Source organism: Canis lupus, chromosome 21 (genome assembly GCF_003254725.2).
Source record: "Canis lupus dingo isolate Sandy chromosome 21, ASM325472v2, whole genome shotgun sequence".
NCBI lineage: Eukaryota > Metazoa > Chordata > Mammalia > Carnivora > Canidae > Canis > Canis lupus.
Window position 1 is genome coordinate 29,091,214 of NC_064263.1, and position 22,772 is coordinate 29,113,985.

At 37.4% G+C, this 22,772-nt stretch overlaps 1 protein-coding gene across 1 annotated transcript; it reads left to right on the forward strand.

The window, feature by feature from the left end:
- Positions 1 to 94: 94 nt before the first annotated feature.
- Positions 95 to 16,775, forward strand: LOC112667520 (olfactory receptor 52D1-like). The gene is made up of 4 exons (XM_049098843.1): positions 95 to 1,208; positions 2,539 to 2,693; positions 7,969 to 10,321; positions 10,484 to 16,775. Exon 4 carries the CDS (start codon positions 12,730 to 12,732, stop codon positions 13,678 to 13,680), a length of 951 nt encoding a protein of 316 aa, XP_048954800.1. The 5' UTR covers positions 95 to 1,208; positions 2,539 to 2,693; positions 7,969 to 10,321; positions 10,484 to 12,729; the 3' UTR covers positions 13,681 to 16,775.
- The last annotated feature ends 5,997 nt before the right edge of the window (positions 16,776 to 22,772 follow it).

Below are 22,772 nucleotides of genomic sequence, written 5' to 3' on the forward strand. Positions count from 1 at the left end.
TTTACAGCTAAAATATCTACAATGGTGATTTCAATACATATGAAGTCCTAAAAGTCCTCTATGTGTTGGAGGAATCAATAAGACAAGGTAAGGAGGCAGATGTCAAGAAAGGCAACAGAAAAGGTTGAAGAAGATGTGTCTGCCTGCAAAGATAGATCAGAGGGAAATTTCTATTTCATTTTGAGTTAGATTTCCAAGACTTATGGGATAGAATAGTGATCATATATAATGTAGATGAAAAAAGTAGAATATTACTCTTAATTAATAGGTTAAAAGAGATGACCAAAAGGTCTAACAATTTGGGATAGTTTTATTGAATACTTTCCAGATGAGAGTTAAAGCTAATGGCAAATGATTACCTTCTTTTGGAATCATCCAGGATGATTAATCATCCAAAAACATGGTTTTCAAACACCAATGAGTCTCATAACCACCTGGGTAATTTGATATGCTTGCAAAGTCTCAGGTTTTATCCTACTTCCATGAGCCTCTGTGTTCTTTAACAGTTCTCTAGGTGATTCTGACACCTAAGAAATCGTGGATCCTTCCAAATCAGAAAAGTCCTGGTCCTTTTAAATACCCATAGACTTGGTTCTTCTAGTAATTTCCTGGGCTTGGAGTAACATAGCTCTCTTTTATGCTCCCAATAACTGTTTCTTGCTTAGTATTATTGATCCATCTTAAAATTCCACAACTTTAAATCTCATATCATCAAAATACATTATCAATTATCTCTACTTACTATAGTCTTTGAAGGATTTCACTTCTGGCACAATTTTCATCATGATTATTGGGGATTTTAATGAACACAGAGAGGATCCATTAATAACTTGGTGTGATAGACTGTATTCTCTAAAGATAAAGACAGAATACTATATTCCATCTTCCATGCTTTTCTGCAATGTGAACTTGCCATTCCACATTTTGGGTGGAGTCTAATTCTATTTCTCTTGAATCTGGATTAAACAAAGGGGTTCCTTGATAAATAGAATTCAGTGAAAGTGTCATTCTGAGGCTTCTGAGGTTAGGTCACAAAAACCTTTGCAGCTTCCATTTGGGTCTCTTGAAATGCTTTATCTTGGCATGCTCCCTTTTGGAACCCAAATACCAAGCTACAAGTATTTTGACCAGATGGAGAAGCCATGTCTAAATATTCTGCTAAAGGACTTCAGTTGAGATCTCAGTCAACAGTTCACAACAACATGTTGGTAAGTTATCTTAAACAGCCTCTGTAGGCTCAACTGACATCTCTCTTTAATGTATGAGAGACTCAAAGAGAGAACTACTCAACCAATCAAAACCAGGTCATAGAACCAAAAAAGTAATAATTTGCTGTTTTAAGCTAATAAACTTAGGGATGGCTAGTTATGCAGCAATAGAGACATGATGCAGAAAGTGGTAACAGGGAGTGGGGTGTTGGTGTAGTAGCAAAAACCTAAAGCATGTAGCATTAGCTTTGGCATAGTCAGCAAGCAGAAGCTGAAAGGGCCTTGATGAACTGTTAATGGAGGCCTGAAAGACAGTGAGAAAATTATTATTGGAAGCTGGAGAAACAGGTACAAGTGCTATGTAATTATAGGAGGTTTGAAAATATAATAACCTAGAAAGTAGAAGATATACCTAATTAACCGATGCATTTGGCCATGGGGATTGTGAAGCAGAGTATTGAAAATATCAACATTATTTTTATACCACAGATGATTAGGTACAGATAGATGTAAGCTAAAGTGAAATTATTCAGTGTTCAAGCATAACTTAGAGTAAATTTAAAGGAATCATAGTTGGCTAAATGCAAATAAAAAGGAAATCTCCTTCCAGCCTTTCCAAATGACAAAGACTCTCTTTGGAAAAAAAAAAGAAATGTCTTCAGGGTGTAATATTATCTCTAAGACAAGACTGTAAACTCCTTTGCTTAGAGTAGAGAAATATTTAAGGGTATGCCTAATAAATCTTCTCAATTAGACAAAGAAGCTTCCTGGAATCTTAAGGACATTTTCCCAGAGAACCATAACTCTCAGACAAAATCAAACAGGGAGAAAACTGGAAGATATTTGTGGGTAAGATTTCTGTCTAATGGAGTAAAACCTAAAAGATTCGTAGAAGACCACAATTTTTAAGAGAAATGTACGCATGTAAGCACCATCAGCTTGGACCAAAAGGAACGGAATTGGTGCAAAATGAAAAGGGACTTTGGGTCTCCAACTTCATAGGCAGAAAGCAGATGAAGAAAAGTACTCAGATGTAAACATAGGTCACTACTCAATGAGAAGCAAAGATGACAGAATTCAGAGCCAAATACTCAGAGGTTAGACAAAAGCCATGGAGAATCATTCCCAGGGAGCAGGATTGGGTCCTTTTTAAGAAACTGGTGATATTAATCTCTGGCTGGATTTTAGAAACTCTAATGGGCTAGTGACTGTAATACGAATCTCTCAATATTTTACATATAAGGATCAATTGCAGCTATCCATCTCAGCATCACCATGGTGTGTTGGCTGTGTAAATGGAAGATTTCTTTCTCATTTCTTTACTTCACAGGTCTTCAGATTGAAAGGAAGTGCATTCAAGAATCTGTATACAAGAAACTGAATTGAAGGAGCCCTATTCACACTTTGTCCTGATTTAGAGGCTGAGGTCTTAGACTTTGAACTAGTCTTGTAGTGGGAATGAAATATTGGGATCTTAGGGAAGAGGTGAACATATTTTTTGTTTTGTTTTGTTAATATTTTTGTATGTAAAAAAAGATCGGCATTATTATGACCTAGAGTGCAGTGTTGCAAGTGTTATTTTCCAAAGATAGCCAAAACAATATCATGCATCCTATACACTTTGCAATATGGTCTTGCCACTTGTCTAAGAGGTGTGGTGTAATTTTACTCCCTTCTTATCTGGGCTGGCCTTAGTGACTTCCTTGAAAAAAAATGTAATCAATATTACATTTCAGGATATTCAAGGCTGGATTATAAGAACCCTTACATCTTCCTCCTTGGTGTCTCTGGATAGATATTTGCATTTTTGGATGCTCTTCTCTACAACACAGCCACCATACAGTGAGAATCCCAGACCGCATGGAGAGTTCATGTAGTTCACAGTCTAGCTGAGCTACTAGTTAATAGCCAGAATTAATTGCATCAATTGCTTAGAGATAACTGCAGATCTATCCAAAATCTGATTGCATGGGCAGCCCCGGTGGCCCAGCAGTTTAGCGCCACCTTCAGCCCAGGGTGTGATCCTGGAGACCTGGTATCAGTCCCTCGTCGGGCTCCCTGCATGGAGCCTGCTTCTCCCCTCTGCATGTGTCTCTGCCTCTCTCTCTCTCTGTGTCTCTCATGAATGAATAAATAAAATCTTAAAAAAAAATCTGATTGCAGCATCAATCAATGCATCTGATTGCAGCATCAATGATTGCATCTGATTGAGAGAAAGAGAGAGAAGGAGAAACCCCAAGCAACAACCTGCCCAAATGATCTCAGGAAACCTACAGAATCATGAGATAATAAATTGTTTGAAATCAGTACTTATGGGGGTATTTTGCTATGCAATAATAAATAACTGGAACAACTAGATTCTCAGTACTCTGAATTTTTCTCTAAAGATCTTGACCATCCTACTTCACCTATTTAATTCCTTAGAAACAACTTAGAATTTGTGTTCCCACAAATATATGCAGATTATTAAAAATCTAAATATTAGGCATTCAGTTCCTGATCCATCACCTCCTATTTTTCCAATTCACTTTTTCTTGAATCTCAGTCCAATAATCTCTCCACTTCTTCAATTCATTTATAATAAATTCATTTTATTACCTTTTCATATTTCCTCAATCTCTTCTTTTCTCCCTTCCTCCTTACCAGCATTAATTTTATAACTCATTCTTAGAATTTCTGTTGAGTACAAACTATTTCTCTCCTTTAACCTTCTTTCACTTTGTAACACACTCACTTCACTGTGCTTTTCCAGTAACTTTTTTTCTAAATTGACTGTCCACTCTAGGTCTGCAGCTATGGGATAAAATTGTAAGTACACTGACTCGCCTTATTTTAAACTTACCATTGCTAAAATAAGAATGTTTTTAGTTCTAAAGAGACCACAATAATTTGACAGTGACAGGGAAACATAATTTTACTTAGATAACAGATATAAATTGGAACTTTCCTGGGCAAGCTGGAATATACAGCTTCCTAAGTTTTATAACTCATGGTAATTATATCATATTTCTCTATTTCTTCTCATATTCTTTTTTAAAATTTTGTTTTGAGGTTGTTGAGTTTTTTTAAGTCCTCAGACTCTAAGGTCCCTTGGGGCACATAGCTGTTCCCTAGGCTGTGTGAGTGTCTTGGGCAGTTTTTTGGCTCTATGTGCTGTTTGGCCCCGCCAACTTTCAATAGATGAAGTTATGCCATCTCAATGCCCCAGAGTCTTCCAAGCCCTTCCTGGTCCCAGACAGAGTGCCAAGCACACAACAGTCCTATTTTATTCTGCTAAGGAGCCTTTGAATGAAGTGTTATTACTATCTCCATTATATAGACCAGACAACCAAGGCCCAGAGAGGGTATCACATTGCTCAAATTCACACAGCTAGAAAATGGGGGAGCCGGGATATTAACCCACACAAGCTAGTCTCAAAGTCCATGTTCTTAACCACTAAAACTTAATGCTTGGGGAAGGCCCAGAAAGGGGTATGGATTCAGTTTAAAATGCTATGCACTCTCTTAGTTACTAAATTTAGTTTCCTGGAAAAAATATTTCCTGGCCCTTGGGATATGTGTGTTGGTGGGGGTGCTGTGTAAGCAGATCTCACTAGCTTTCCTTGGCCATTGGGAGTGTCCACCTCCCAGTACCAAAGGTCTACAGGACTGGGTCACTTCCAGTCACTCCTGAAGGCACTGAGGCCGTGACCATTGGCACCCAAAGATTCCTCACAGATGCAGAACCACGACTGTCACACTACCAGTGAGAAAGCACCTTTGCTGCCTCAGTGTCCATGCCCCTGCCTCATGTCCATGCCCCTGCCCACGGTCTCCTGCAAGCTCCTCTGCTCATTGACAGCCCAAGTGCCCTGTGGGACAGGGGCCGGTGAGTGGTAGGAACCTGCCACCACTTCCAGAAACAGATTAGCGCCTGGGATCCCTGGTGCCTTCACCTGAAGACCAGTGAAGTCATGAGATTTCAGCTATCCAATTGGCTGGCTACTCTCCAAGCTTCTGTATCCAATTTAAGAAACAGGCAGGGCAGGCTGGAATGGAATGGAGATTCTTAACCAAGAGTTAATGGATCAGCCTGGATTTGTAAATTAAATGGACCAGGCTAGACTTCTAAACTTCTAAATTAAAAAAAAAAAACTGTATATATATATATATATATATATATATATATATATATATATATACATATACATATGCACACACACACAAAATGTGGCCATATTAACATGAAGATTGATTTAGAATATGAGTGCTTGGGGAACAGACCTTCTGGGTTCTCCAGACAATTAAACTATTGAAGTGCCTGGCACAGGGGACTTCTGAATCTTAGCATTGTTATCTGTAAATGGAGATGAAGAAAATACCTTAGTGACATGCCCAGTACCTGCATTTTCAGAGAACATCTCAGAAAATTCTAGCTATGTCACATTTGACCACCTTCATCCATTTTTCTTCCACCACCAACCACTGCCAATGATCTAATCTATACTCTGTCCGTGAGCTTGTTTTTTTTTTTCTTCTATTCCATGTATAAAACAGAGAAAGATCATATGTTATTTGTCTTTCTTGGAGTTATTTCATTTTTCATTATTTCATTTAGCATAATGATCTCTGGTTCCATCCAAGTTGTTGCAAATGATTTGATTTTATTTTTATTGCTAGATAATATTCCATTATATATTTTCCATTAGATATATGTACTATAGATATATGTAGATATGTATATATTTCTTCATCCATTGATCTGTCAATGGACATGTAAGTTGTTTTATTTCTTATGTCCACAAAGTCTTATAGCAATTGACAAATATCAAGTGTAGTTTTTCTCTGTGCAGTGATTCAGGGACCCAGGTTGCTTGTAACTTGCAGTTCAGTGATGACAGTATGGCTTCCTTGTCACTGCAGCAGATGAAGAGAAAACATAGAGCATACACACTAGTTCTTAAATATTTTAGCCTAAGATGACATTTGCCACTTCTATTCTAATGTCGTTGGCCATAAATAGCCACATGGCCCCCTCTAAAAATATCAGGAACACTTTTATATAGACAAAGGAGAGAGAAACCAGATAGATTTGAGAATCAGAAATCTCTATTACAGAATCCAAAACAATCTTAACTTCCTGTGCATCTCTGATCTCATCTACTCCCTGACTTACTTGCTTTTGGCATGCTTGTCTTCTTGAATCTTCTCAACTATACCAAGTATATCCTCTCTCAGAACCTTGATGATCTACCCACTGTCATGGCCTAGGTTTCATGCCATAGCAATTAAATCAGCGTGGTTGTGGGTAGGATTAAGACACCAGCATTTTTTAAAAAGTTCTCAGGAGGTTCCAGTGTACAATAAAGTTTTGGAATAGACTTATGGTGTAATTAATGACTCTATTTTACAGATGAAGAAACTAAGGGCCTGAAAAATTAAACAGCCAATTCAAAATGTCTCAGCTGGTAAATGTCAGACCTGGGATTCAAATCTACATCTCTCTCATTTTAATTTAATTTATTTTCAATAAAATAGATTCTTCTGTGTGGCAGGACTAGATTAAGAGAAATCACTTTTTAAGTTTATACTCGAATTACTTTCTAAAAATCTTGAACCAATTTACACACCAACTTGCATGAAAAAAATCACAGATATATTATAAATATTATTATGCTCTGAACATGTACTTATGGTTCAATACCCATGAGTTAGATACCTAGGTCTGGAGTGAGGGAGGGTGAAGAAGGATAACTAAGATGTTTGCAGTTCTGTGAGATCTACCTGGTGAGTACAGTTGAAATGAATATGAGTCCACCTTGTCCACTCTTCCTTAGAAAGCTATCTTCCCATGGTTCAGATATACCCTAGTTTTGATAGTTTAAAATGACAATCCAGCCTGGGGAGGAAATGTTTTCATAATTTATAAGAGTCTCTCCTGACATAATCAATCCAACATATACTTTTGCATCTTCCTTCCAGGCTACCTAGATACTTGGCCTGAGTGAGACTTTGATGAGAAATAAATAGAAGTATTTCAAAAGCCCACCATATCATTCCCTCTGTGCATAATAGAAGAATGTATCTTACACTGGACTGTAACTAACAATACTTTTGAATCAATAGCTTATCATCTGATCTAATTAGATAAAGGAAAAAAGACAAAGAATTACCCTAATGAGGATACAAACTGTTAAAGGGAATTAAACACTCAAGCTCCAGGTCAATGTGGAGAAATTCGGAGTAAGCAAAGTGATTATTTTCTTGAGATCATGTAATATGTGGCATTGAATTAAGAACCAAAGGGAGCCATACAAATTCCAACTCAAGGTATACCTCTTCCCAGTCTATCCTCATTCCATGTCATCTCCTTTCTCCCTGAATATCCCTTCACAACCATTTCACACAATTTGGCTACATGTTTTTTGTTGTTGTTTTTTTAAGATTTTATTTATTTATTCATGAGAGACACAGAGAGGGAGAGAGGCAGAGACACAGGCAGAGGGAGAAGCAGGCTTCATGCAAGGAGCCCAATGTGGGACTCGATCCTGGGTCTCCAGGATCATGCCTTGAGGTGAAGGCGGCGCTAAACCGCTGAGCCACCCAGGCTACCCATGTTTGTTTGTTTTTATCTAAGTGCTGGGAAGATATTAACTTACTGTAGGACAGTGATGTCCTTTCTCTTGCCTTAAAATAATGTCCTTCCTTTAAGAGAAGACTCTGATATGATTGGTGTGTCTCCTTAGGGATCTTATTTGCAAATTCACCTCTCTTTAAGCAGCTGGGACCTTTGGTGCTCTGAGCCACACCACAGCCTCTCTAGGTCAAAAAAAAGGTGGAGATAAGAGACACCAAATCATATATCCAGGAGTATGTTACTTGTGCCGAATCAAGATTTTTCCAGTACAGCTGACCATCAAGGGGGTGAGTGTCAAATGGATGAAATTGATAGAAAAAAAGGTTGAGGACAGTTCTGTAAGATTAGGAGGAATGACCAGGAAGATACAGGGAAATGACAAACATACAAAGATATCTATATCCTTGGCCACTCCAGAAGTTATATCAGATTGTCCCCTGACTCCATTATAAGAAGTACAGTTCCTTGAATTCCTCAGGTGTTTGCATAGCCTCAGTGCATATTAAAATGTATTATTGGTAAGTCCTTCTTTTCTTTGCATTTCAGTCCTTCCTGTTGCAATTAGATATTTTAGTCTCTTGCTATTTTCCTTATGGACTCAAGACAAGCCAGGAAGGTAGATCTCTGGGAACAGCCTTTCTTAAAGTAATGATGAATTCAGAATTTCTTAATAATAGCTGCATCTTGTTATCACTCATATCAACTTGGCAGGAGTGATCTATCTATCTATCATCTATCTATCTATCTATCTATCTATCTATCTATCTATCTATCTATTTATCTATCATCTATTATCTATCTATCTATCATCTATCTATCATCTATCTATCTATCTATCTATCTATCTATCTATCTATCATCTATCTATCTATCATCTATCTATCTATCCATCCATCTATCCATCTAATTAGAGAGTAAACTTGTTCTTGAATATCTAAAATCATCACAGAGAGCCTAGGGAATCATCAAACTCATCTGATTTTTAACCTCACCAGGGTCCACGTATAGCTGGCACTTTTTCAATCCAATTCTCTAATCCTGTCCAGTAATTTAACATGCAGGAAACTTAGAAGCCCATCAAACCAGGAATCTCTGTTACAGTATCTCCAGGTTCTATTGTCTTTTCAGGGGCAAAATCAGATGACTGTCTTATTGAACAGCCTAATAGAAGTTCTTCCTTTAACTCAAATAAGATACATGTTTTTCTTCTTTACTGTCTCTTAGTAGCAGCACAGAATATACTCATTCCTGTTGTACTGAAGGATCCCAAATACCACAATTGTTTCTTGGTTCAAAAGGGAAATTACTGAGGGGAACTCAATGACATTGTCACATTGATGCGATTGGGATCACTGAAGAGCCATTCCATCTCAGATCTTGTGAGAGTTTACCAAACCCAGCTAACTGAGAAGTGGTCTTGGATATCTCTGAAGATAGTTCTTAATTTAAAAGTGGATGAAATCACAATGCCTTCACCCTTGGATTACAGACTCAAGAAAATCCAGTGTATCTTTCAACATAGGAACTAAATGAAGTTTCCTCTTCTGAGAGGCAAGTACACCATTAGCCCAATGCACTCTTAGATGTGCAAAAGTATGAGAAATGTCTGCATTATAACAAATGCATATTAAATTACAAACTGTATCATGTACTTTATGTGATTTTTTCTAATTCCCTGACAACCTTATGAAGTATCACCTGAATTTTATATTAGGAAACTGAGAACAGAGGGGAATAAGACAAGTAACAAGTAACTGCAATCAGGATGCATTTTGAACCCAGGCATTCTGAATTTAGTCTCTGATCTCGTATTTTGCAGACTACATAAAAAAGGTGACAATCCTAGGAAGTAAGTTGTACAAGAGATGTTTGAAGCATTTGAGGAAGACTCAGATTTGGAGACTTAAGTTTTATTTCCTTTGTGAAGCTTTCTTTGAAAAAGATCTGGCTTATGTATCTTCTTCATAGCATACATCAACATAGCATTTCCACACATATATTGGATATTATTTGATTAATTATGTCTTCTCATTAGCAAGCTTAAAGTATCATGGAGCATGCGTATTCTTACTACTTAATATTATAAAAAATCTAGAAGAGTATCTGGTATTTATTAGACTATCAATAATGTGTTTTTTGACAAAGTAGTAAAATGAAGGAGCAACTTTAGAAATTATATTAAATTCATAAAATTGAAAACTTAGGACACTGAAGAAGAATAGTACTTCTCTGATGTGGATTGTTCACAGATATTGACTTAAGGAAAGGAGAAATTCTCAGACTCAGAGGGTCTGAAATTGAAGATGACTGTCTCAAAAAAGCATAGATTTTCTGCAATTAGAGTTGTACAGGCAACTTCCCCATGATCACTTTTCAAGATAACACATTTGGGAGCCAAGCATCATAAAATTATTGAACTGTTCATGTTTTGTAATTTATTTCCCAAATAGATGACAAGATTATATTCCATTTATTTAACTATTGTTTAAAACCACAGGTATTCTCTCTTCTGTTCCACTGATCTGTGTGTCTGTTTTTGTGCCAGTACCACACTGTCTTGATGACCACAGGGTGTTATTCTGTATGTTAGTAAATTGAACACCAATAAAAAAAAAAAAAATCAAAAAAAAAAAAAAAAAAAAAAAAAAAAAAACCACAGGTATTTCCTGGATAGAAATTAAAAAATATTTATACTTTCCAAGATGAACATTGAAATGTTTATAGTCACTTGTTGTTATAACTTGATTATTGAATTTTTGAGAATATAAAAAATTATAATAGAATTATAATAAATTTTATTTTATGGCTTAAAAAGTTAAGCAAAATAATAATTGTACTAGTAATTAAAAGTTGTAATGACATTATAATCTATGTGATTTATAGCTATAATAATTGTTAGCATGAATAAACTTGCAGTAGCACCTGAGAAATGCATATTGCAATTAATAAAACAAACAAAATTAGTTGGTCTTTAATAATACAATTGGGTATGAATAGGGGATTGAATAAAGGATATTATTTTTAATTATTATAGAATATTTTATCTTGTCTTAGGTATTTCCACATTCTAAAATTCTTTTGAGGAGAGGACAATTGGATCAACTTAATGTTAATGTCCCTTCTAAAACAGAAGGTCTTTGAGTCCCAAAGACTGGACTTCAATAAGATAAAAATGATGACTTTGACTTCACCCACAAAGATCTCTCAAGGCAAGATGGCTCCAGGAAAAGATGCCTTTCTCACTCTTTTCTTCTTGGCTGTTGGCATAATCTCAATCTATGGCTTAGTCACTCCTAGAAACCTTCCCTTATTTTAACCTACCTGGGAGCCCTGGTTTCTGACTTTCTACTTCCCTTCCCATGGCATGCTTCACTTGGAGACTTCGGGGAGCACAAGCCTCTGTGGTTTCTGGCCTGATTGGTCATATCAGGGCTCATACTTTAAGGCAAACAAAATAGATTCACGCAGGTATGTTTTATAATCCAACTAAATTATGAAGCCAGTCAAGAAAATGATAGAAATTTATTACATAGGTAGATTAGATTAGACTACAAATTATTGAAGAGCTAAATAGGAGCACCTCCTGGAGTATATTGAGTGAAAACAACATGATGGGCATCATAGATATGACAAGAGAAGACCTTGTCTGACCCAAAGGAAAACCATTTTTCAACTCTGGTCACTTACAAAAGTCTGTTAAAAAATTCATTTGCTGTGTTCAATCTTTTATCCATTTACCTGTTAAATGTTATTTATTGGTCTTATGTATATAAGGCATTAATGCCAGTTGTAGAAAAAAATGAGACTCAAATTTCATAGTGTAATGGGGCAAAAGACATACGCATAATCATAGTTTATATTTCCTAAGGACGGTATGCTGAAGATGTATGACTGTCTCTCCACAGCAGCAGAGATCATAGATGAGCTTCATAGAAAGGAAAATATTCATGTGGGTTTTGAATAATATTAAGTAGCAGCTCATCAGGTGAACAATGGGAATAACTATTCTGTGCCCCCAAAAGCAATACATGAAAAAGCATGCAGATACGATAAAGCATGATGTTCGACATTTCAAAACACATATGGCTGGAGCATGAAGTAAGTAGTGGAGTAGGATGGTAAACAATATGAGATAGGTGGGTAAAATCCAGGAGAGCTTTGCTTGCCATAGCAAGATCCTAACAGGAAATGGAACTCACATCTACATTAGGAAAATTCAGGACAGTGTAATACAGAAACTGTTTTCAAAGATGTGATTAAGCATAGAGAAGTCACAAGTGCTTGTGAACTTCCTGCATTAGTGACAGCAAGCAGTCTTATAGTCCCTTGGACTAAAGGGACAAAAGGACATGGTTACCAAAGCCAGAGAAGGATATTTACAGAGATAAAACCAGCTTGCAGCAACCCTATCGGGAGAGAGCCAAAAAGAACAAATCCCTGACCTGCCTTTAATCCTCTCTCGGTGTTAACCACCGTCAAATCCAATCAGAAGTGAGAAAGCGAGGGAGTCTCTGGATATGGTCCAGTATTTCAGGACCTACAACATGATGGGAAGTGAAGAAGGGTAGACCAGAGGAGGGTAATACAAGGGATTCTGAAAACACACTAAGGAAGGTTGTCTTTGTATTATTATTGATGATTTTCACATGATAGAGCCCCTCCACAGCAATGTAGAGGCCTCACTGGAAGATGGAAGCCCTAAAAGTAAGCATATTACTTAGAAAGCTGTTTTAATACCCCTACGCAAGAAATGAGGAAGGCATGAATTGGAATAGAATTGGTGGGAATGAAAGAGAGGCAAGAAATTGAATGGATATGTGGGAGGAATAAATTACATCAAGGATGATTCATTTCATTTTCTAAACCACTTTTAGGAAGATAAGGCCTTGTGTTCTCTTCATCATTATGCTTTCTGCATCGGTCACCAATGACACTGCCTTCCATCCCTCCACATTTATTCTACTTGGAATCCCTGGGATGCAAGACCAGCACATGTGGGCTGCCATACCCTTCTGCTCCATGTATATCCTTGCTCTGGTTGGCAATGGCACCATCCTCTACATCATCATGACAGATAGAACTCTGCATGAGCCAATGTACCTCTTCCTGTGCCTACTTTCTATCACTGACCTGATTCTCTGTTCTACCACACTGCCCAAAATGCTAACAATCTTCTGGCTCAGGTCCCACATAATTTCCTACCATGGCTGTCTCACACAAATGTTTTTTGTTCACACTATCTTTGCCACAGAGTCAGCAGTTCTACTGGCCATGGCTTTTGACCGCTATGTGGCTATCTGCCGTCCGCTTCATTATACATCCATCCTCAATGCTACAGTGATTGGGAAGATTGGTCTGGCATGTGTGGTCCGTGGTCTTCTCTTTGTCTTCCCCTTTGTTATCCTCATCGAACGCTTACCCTTCTGTGGACATCACATCATCCCCCACACCTACTGTGAGCACATGGGCATTGCCAAGCTGGCTTGTGCCAGCATCAAGCCCAACACCATTTATGGTCTCACTGTGGCACTTTCAGTCACTGGCATGGATGTGGTCCTCATTGCCACCTCCTATGGCCTGATCCTTCGGGCAGTGCTGCGCCTACCCTCCAAGGATGCCCAATTCCGAGCATTTAGCACTTGTGGAGCTCACATTTGTGTGATTCTTGTTTTCTATGTACCTGCCTTTTTTTCCTTTTTCACCCACCGCTTTGGCCACCAAGTACCTCCTCATGTCCACATTGTACTTGCAAATCTCTACCTTCTTGTGCCCCCTGTTCTCAACCCCCTGGTCTATGGCATTAATACCAAACAGATCCGTCTGAGAATATTTGGCTTTTTTATGGGAAGGAGGTAGCTGGACTCTCTATGTACCCCAAGGATCAATGGTAAAAGTTAAAATTAATCTGTCACCTTCTCTAGTACATCTTATCCTTGGACTAGAGGTATCGTGTATTATCTAAAAGTTTTTGAAGTATTTAGAACAACACATTTATACCTGCTAAATCTACAGAATACTATCTTCCTGGAAGGCTATTATGTGGCTTGTTAATGGGTCTGTAGGTTTTGAATCATTGTGGAAAGTGTCAGGAGGCATTATAGTAGTACTTTTGACAGTAAGAGCCAGTAAGTTACTCCATGTACAGAACATCCAGCACTGGAAAGAGGAAAAGTGACCCCAAAATATGTACTCGCTTATAGCTTCAAGATATTGAGAATAACACACACACACACACACACACACACACACACACATATTGATCGATTGATTGCTAGCACTTTCTTAGACCAAGAGTGCTTGCAGTAAGAGTATCAACCCTAGACCAGAGATGGGCTGAGGCAGCCCAGGATACTCTGGATCTGGCATGAGATTTAAACAGATGGAGAGGACTGCTAAGTAACTCTTTCTAAGAAGTCTAAAAGGAGATGTATCAATGGGAAAGCTGTAACATGAGTTTCTCAAAGAATAGCTTCAAAAAATGACCCTTTGTAGGTAATATATTCACTCATGTCTGATGATCTTTGCATTTTCCCCCTGATACTCTCTGAGTGATGAACTTCATCTGTAAATGATTTTGTGGGCTACTGTGGAGGTAGTCTGACCTTTAGTTTGCCTCACTTAGCCAACAATGCTTTGTGCGTATACAAATTCCCCAGACACAGAGTTTCCTGCTAATGCTAGCCAGGGAAACTCAGGTTAGTCAGAGTTGAAAAGTATCTTTCACCAAACAGCTGGCCTTCATGCTTTGGCACAGGCTTACCTTCCATAGAATCTGAGGTGTTTGTTTTTAGATACTTTAAAAGGAATGAAAGCAATCAGTCTACCCTCATACACAACACATCAATCTTTTCCTGAGCCACTTTTTCATTGTATATTGTCTTTGATAAGAAACTCTCCATATTCTAAGGCATTTGTGCCACTTTTCAACTTTAGTATCCATATCTATCTTTTTCTAAAGTCTGAGATTCAACTTACACAGACTCTATTTAGTTTGTAATGTGATGTTTGAAGCATAACAGTCATATAAGCAGTGATAAAAATTTTATTGTGCTCTTTTATTGTGCCTTTGAAGTACTTACATTGTACAACCATCAGCACTATATATTTCCAAATATTTCATCACCACAAATAGAAACTCCATAACTATTAAGCAATAACTCCCCATGCCTACCTCTATCTCTAATCTCCTAAAACACAAAAAACAGGCCTTTTGCAAGAACGTTGGAGAGACTGTTCATTTATTTACCCTTGTAGTTGAACATTCATTCAAAAGTATATATTGAATATCAACCATGTACTAGGTACAATAGGTATTGTATTTTTTAGGTTAATAAGACAGTGTGTGATTTCAGGAAATTCATGCTCTAGGGAGAAAGGAAATAAAGTAATACAACAGAATATGGCATTTGCAGTGAAAAGATGTAAAAGATACTATTGGGGGGATCCCTGAGTGGCTCAGCAGTTTAGTGCCTGCCTTCAGCCCAGGGAGTGATCCTGGAGTCCCTGGACTGAGTCTCCCATCGGGCTCTATGCATGGAGCCTGCTTCTTCCTCTTGCCTGTGTCTCTGCCTCTCTCTCTCTGTGTCTCTCATGAATAAATAAATAAGATCTTTAAAAAAAGAGATACTACTAAAGAGGAAAATAAGTACATATTAAGATAATTCTATGTTTTTCTAACAGTGAAATAATCATTAATTTATGATCCATCCTAATACTATGCCTTCTTTCCACTGGGCTGAGGCAAAAAGGTACAACATGTTTGTATCTTGGTTTTAATCTTCTCATGATACACATGTCAAATAACTAAACCATCTCTATAAAAAATTCGATCAAAAAGTAATCATAGGAAAAGACAATTAAGTAACTGTGATAACTATTTCCACTGTTAAAAATTATTAAAACTCACCAATTTAAGACTGGTAAATACAACAAACTATGATAATATAGATTAGTAATAAAGCAAATTAATAAAAGAGAAGAGATCTCAAATTAACCTCGGTTTGTTTTCTTGGCTAGACACTGGACACTTTGTGTCATCACCTGAAAATTAGAACATTTTGGGTGAGCTGTTGCCCTCCAAGAATTGTCTGCTTCTTAAGGTTCCAATGTGTGGATTCCTTAATAATTTTCATTAAAAAAGGGACATTGTTAGCTGGAAACATGTATTCAAGGATCAGTTCCTTGGGGCTTCACTGTTGTGCTGGTTATTAACAAGTACCTGAGAAGTCTCCAGTGAGGATCAGGGTAATCTTTTTTGATGTTGCTAAAATATCTTATCTCCTTTTTTAAGATCATATAGTAGGTGGTAAATAGGTGGCTGCTGAGGGAAGCCGATCCTTATCTGTTGATGATAATCCTAAATAGCTGCAGTCAGTATATCATCTTAACTAGCATTATCAAAATAGAAGAGAATGGAATTCGCAACTGATAATGTGTTAACACACAATTAACTTTTAAAGATTTTTAATATGGGATTGCCCTATTAGTATCATATAAGTATCCTATTAGTAAGAATGAATTATGAAGCCAGCACTTCTATAAACCAATTAATTTTTTAAAACAACCAAATTGGGATCCCTGGGTGGCGCAGCGGTTTGGCGCCTGCCTTTGGCCCGGGACGCGATCCTGGAGACCCGGGATCGAATCCCACATCGGGCTCCCGGTGCATGGAGCCTGCTTCTCCCTCTGCCTGTGTCTCTGCCTCTCTCTCTCTCTCTGTGACTATCATAAATAAATAAAAAAAAATTAAAACAACCAAATTAACCTTTAAAAAGAAACTTGTCATCTTAAATAAAGGAACAAAGGGTAAAAAAAAAAGAACGAATTATGAACAGTAAAGATATTAATAAATCTTCAAGGTTCTTGTGCCTGTTCCATGATGTATGTTTCTAATACATTTTTTGTGTCTTTAAACATAAAAATGAATATGTTTTATCTAATCTAAAACTTCATCAAGATAAGAAGCTTTTGCACAGCAAAGGATACAGTCAACAAAACTAAAAGACAACCTACAGAATGGGAGAAGATATTTGCAAATGACTTATCAGATAAAGGGCTAGTTTCCAAGATCTATAAAGAACTTCTTAAACTCAACACCAAAGAAACAAACAATCCAATCATGAAATGGGCAAAAGACATGAAGAGAAATCTCACAGAGGAAGACATAGACATGGCCAACATGCACATGAGAAAATGCTCTGCATCACTTGCCATCAGGGAAATACAAATCAAAACCACAATGAGATACCACCTCACACCAGTGAGAATGGGAAAAATTAACAAGGCAGGAAACAACAAATGTTGGAGAGGATGTGGAGAAAGGGGAACCCTCCTGCACTGTTGGTGGGAATCTGAACTGTTGCTGCCACTCTGGAAAACTGTGTGGAGGTTCCTCAAAGAGTTAAAAATAGATCTGCCCTATGACCCAGCAATTGCACTGTTGGGGATTTACCCCAAAGATTCAGATGCAATGAAATGCCGGGACACCTGCACCCCGATGTTTCTAGCAGCAATGTCCACAATAGCCAAACTGTGGAAGGAGCCTCGGTATCCATCGAAAGATGAATGGATAAAGAAGATGTGGTCTATGTATACAATGGAATATTACTCAGCCATTAGAAACGACAAATACCCACCATTTGCTTCAACGTGGATGGAACTGGAAGGTATTAGCTGAGTGAAGTAAGTCAATCGGAGAAGGACAAACAGTGTATGTTCTCATTTATTTGGGGATTATAAATAATAGTGAAAGGGAATATAAGGGAAGGGAGAAGAAATGTGTGGGAAATATCAGAAAGGGAGACAGAACATGAAAGACTCCTAACTCTGGGAAACGAACTAGGGGTGGTGGAAGGGGAGGAGGGCGGGGGGTGGGGGTGACTGGGTGACGGGTACTGAGGGGGACACTTGATGGGATGAGCACTGGGTGTTATTCTGTATGTTGGTAAATTGAACACCAATAAAAAATTATTTTATTAAAAAAATAAAAAATAAAAGGTGTACAATCATCAAAATATCTATCTTAATATGGATAATGAGAGACCTATCACTATAGAATTATTAAAATTTGGAGAATGCAAAACTATAAGAGACTTTTAATTGTAGGAAACAAACTGAGGGTTGTTGGAGGGGAAGTGGGGGGGGGATGAAGTAACTGATGATGGGTATTAAGGAAGGCACTTGATATGGTGAGTACTGTGTGTTATATGTACCTGATGAATCACTAAATTCTACCCCTGAAATGAATAATATAATATATGTGAACTAAATTAAATTTAAATGAAAAAAGAGAATGCAAAACAAACCTAATTATTTCTATTATGCTTTTTTTAAAAAGAATGTAAGCAAATCTTTATGATAAGTAATGGTCATTTAAAAAACTCAAAGATAGTTTAAGTATCAAGACTTCTTATCATTTTTATTATTTTGAAATCAGGACCTTACTTTGGGAAATATAAAGTCAAGGAAAATGATTAGAGAAGACAAGATAAGAATATAAGACATAAATAACATGACATAATAAAAAAAGGTAATATACTGAGAACACAAAGCTATAAGCAACTTTTTAATTAAAATTTCTACTATAGGGAATCCCTGGGTGGCTCAGCGGTTTAGCACCTGCCTTTGGCCTAGGGCATGATCCTGGAGTTCCAGGATTGAGTTCCACATCAGGCTCCCTGCATGGAACCTGCTTCTTCCTCTGCCTGTGTCTCTGCCTCTCTCTCTCTCTCTCTGTGTGTGTGTCTCTCATGAATGAATAAATAAAATCTTAAAAAAAATGTTTACTATATTTTTTAAATGAACTTTTGATAAAGCAATTTAAAATATGGCCAAAGCCAAAAGAAAAAATGTTTAAAGATCTGAATTTTTTGAGCTACTGTATTATTTTCTTCATTATTTATGGATTTAAATTTTAACATATATTTGTATCAATATAGTTATAATTACAAAAAAGTACAAATATACATATGATAAAATTATAAATTTAGAGCTATCAAGTTTTAAAACATAGTTTTAAACACCAATTATTTCAAGAAAAATAAAAGTGTGCATATTATACTGAATTTGCAATCTTAAAAAATTGTAGTCACTTTCTTAACAGAAAAAATAAATTATGTAATTATTATATATATGAGATTTGTCTGAATAGACAATCTTAGAGTGGGCCCAAACCAAAAAAAATTGGGGGGTCAATTTATCCCAAAACTTTTTTAAAAAAGAGGAAAAAACAGAAGGAATAAAAAGGGAAAGAGACAAAGAGAGAAAAAGAAAGAGAAAAAGAAAGAAGGAAGGAAGAAAGGGAGAAGGAAGGAAGGAGAAAGAATCAGCAATAGATTTAACATGGGAAATATTACATGTTGGAGCAAAGGGAGAGTAAGAGTTATATTAGAAATCCTACCACTTTACATAATTTTCAGGACCATGTCAGTAAGTCTTTTCCAGTCACAATTTTGGATCTTCTGGCTCTAGCCAGACAGAGCGCAGGAGCTTAACACATCTAACTTCCTGGCATGACTCAGGAAGATAATAGGGAGGAGACTTTTGAGTCTGTTACATGTTTGTAACTCTACTCATGTCAGTTAAGAAAAGCAGATCAATGGCTACATTATTTGCTTTTTGTTTTAGGTGCCTCACAAATGAAAAATTTTGTGCACATCAAAATGTCCTCCAAAAACTAATCTTTGGGCAGCTTATATTAGAGCATAGAATTTTGTATTAGTCAGGTTTTCCAGGGAAACAGGACCAATAGGAGGAAGATAGCTGATAGATGATTACAGAGATACATAGATAAATAAGTAGATTGATGGGAACATGATAGATAGATGATAGATAGATAGATGATAGATAGATAGATAGATAGATAAATAATAGATAATAGAGAGATAAAAGAGATTTATTGTGAGATCTTTTATGTACTAGGTACAATGGGCATTGAATTACACAGGTGAATAAGGTACAGTATGTGACTTCAGTAAACTTGTGTTGTAGGGAAAAAAGAAAGTAAGTTTAAAAAAAGTTGGCTTGAGGTGCCTGGGTGGCTCATTAAGTTAATCATCTGCCTTCAGCTCACGTCATGATCCTGGGGTTCTGAGATCAAGCTCCATGTTGGTCTCCCTGCTGGGTGGGAAGTCTGCTTCTCTCTCTCTCCACTCATGTTCTCTCTCAAATAAATAGACAAAATCATAAAAATAGTTTGGCTCATACAATTTTAGAGGCTGTGAAGTCCCATAGTCTGCTGTCTGTAACATGGAGACCTGAGAAAGCCAGTGGTTGTAACATTCTGAGACTGAAGCCTTGAAAACCAAGGAGCCAATGGTGTGAGGCTCAGTATGAGACCTGAGGTCTGAGAACCAGGAATGCTGACGTTCAAGGGAAAAAGATAGATGTCCCAGTTCAAGCAAAGAGAGCAAATTCACCTTTTATCTGCCTTTTAGTTCTATTAGGGCCCTCAGTGGATAGAATGATGCCTACCCACATTAATGACTACTATCGTTACTTTGTCCACTGGTTCAAATGCTAATTTCACTCCCACCTCTGAAATACTCTCACAGACACACCCACAAATAATGTTCTACTCACTCTTTAGACATCCCTTAGTCCAGTCAAGTTGGTACATAAAATTAACCATCACAAATTCCTATTGGGTTTGTAATTGTGCTTGCACTACATTATTTTTAAAAAGAATAAGGGATGACCACAGCTTTGTAGTACAACCTGAAATCTGGCATTGTGATGCCCCCAGCTATGGTTTTCTCTTTTAAAATCCCCCTGGCTATTCGGGGTCTTTTTGATTCCACACAGTGTGGTACTGGCACAAAAACAGACACATAGATAAATGGAACAGAATAGAGAATCCAGAAGTGGACCCTCAACTTTATGGTCAACTAATATTTGACAAAGGAGGAAAGACTATCCACTGGAAAAAAGACAGTCTCTTCAATAAATGGTGCTAGGAAAATTGGACATCCACATGCAGAAGAATGAAACTGGACCACTCTCTTTCACCATGCACAAAGATAAACTCAAAATGGATGAAAGATCTTAATGTGAGAAAGATTCCATCAAAATCCCAGAGGAGAACACAGGCAACACCCTTTTTGAACTTGGCCACAGTAACTTCTTGCAAGATTCATCCATGAAGGCAAGAGAAACAAAACCAAAAATGAACTATTGGGACTTCATCAAGATAATAAGCTTTTGCACAGCAAAAGATACCATCAACAAAACTCAAAGACAACCTACAGAATGGGAGAAGATATTTGCAAATAAGATCTATAAAAAACTTATTAAACTCAAGAGCAAAGAGACAAACAATCCAATCATGAAATGGGCAAAAGACATGAAGAGAATTCTCACAGAGGAAGACATAGACATGGCCAACATGCACATGAGGAAATGCTCTGCATCACTTGCCATCAGGGAAATACAAATAAAAACCACAATGAGATACCACCTCACACCAGTGAGAATGGGGAAAATTAACAAGGCAGGAAACCACAAATGTTGGAGAGGATATGGAGAAAGGGGAACACTCCTGCACTGTTGGTGGGAATCTGAACTGTTGCGGCCACTCTGGAAAACTGTGTGGAGGTTCCTCAAAGAGTTAAAAATATACCTGCCCTACGACCCAGCAGTTGCACTGCTGGGGATTTACCCCAAAGATACAGATGCAATGAAACTCTAGGACACCTGCACCCCAAAGTTCATAGCAGCAGACGAATGGATAAAGAAGATGTGGTTTATGTATACAATGGAATATTACTCAGCCATTAGAAACGACAAATACCCACCATTTGCTTCGACGTGGACAGAACTGGAGGCTATTATGCTGAGTGAAATAAGTCAATCAGAGAAGGACAAACATTATATGGTCTCATTCATTTGGGGAATATAAAAAATAGTGAAAGGGAATAAAGGGGGAATGAGAAAAAATGAGTGGGAAATATCAGAAAGGGAGACAGAACATGAAGTCTCCTAACTCTGGGAAACGAACAAGGGGTGGTGGAAAGAGGTGGGCCAGGGGTGGCGGTGACTGGGTGACAGGCCCTGAGGTGGTACTTGATGGGATGAGCACTGTGCGTTATTCTATATGTTGGCAAATTGAACACCAATAAAAAAATAAATTTATTAAAAAAATAATAAAAATAATAAATAAATAAATAAATAAATAAATAAATAAATAAATCAGGGATATGAACCCCTTATTGGATATACCATTTGCCAATATCTTCTATTCAGTAGGCTGCCTTTTTGTTATGTTGATGGTTTCCTTTGCCGTGCCATATATTTTGGATTGATAAAGTCCTACTTGTTTATTTTTGCATTTGTTTCCCTTGCATGAGGAAGTATATCTAGAAAAATGTTTCTACTGCTGATGTCAGAGAAATTACTGCTTATGCTTTATTCTAGGGGTTTTATGGTTTCAGGTCTCACATTTAGGTTTTTAATTCATCTTGAGTTTATTTTGTGGATAGTGCAAGAAGATGGTCCAGTTTCATTCTTATGCATGTAGCACAATTTGTTGAAAAGACTGTCTTTTTTTAATTATAACATAATTTTTTATTGGTGTTCAATTTGCCAACATACAGAATAACACCCAGTGCTCATCCCGTCAAGTGCCCCCCTCAGTGCCCCTCACCCATTCACCCCCACCCCCGCCCTCCTCCCCTTCCACCACCCCTAGTTCGTTTCCCAGAGTTAGGAGTCTTTATGTTCTGTCTCCCTTTCTGATATTTCCCACACATTTCTTCTCCCTTCCCTTATATTCCCTTTCACTATTATTTATATATAATAGAAAAGACTGTCTTTATCCCATTGTATATTCTTTTTTCTTATTGGAGTCCAATTTGCCAACATATAGCATAACACCCAGTGCTCATCCCATCAAGTGCCCCCTCAGTGCCCATCACCCAGTCACCCCTATCCCCCGCCCACCTCCCTTTCCACCA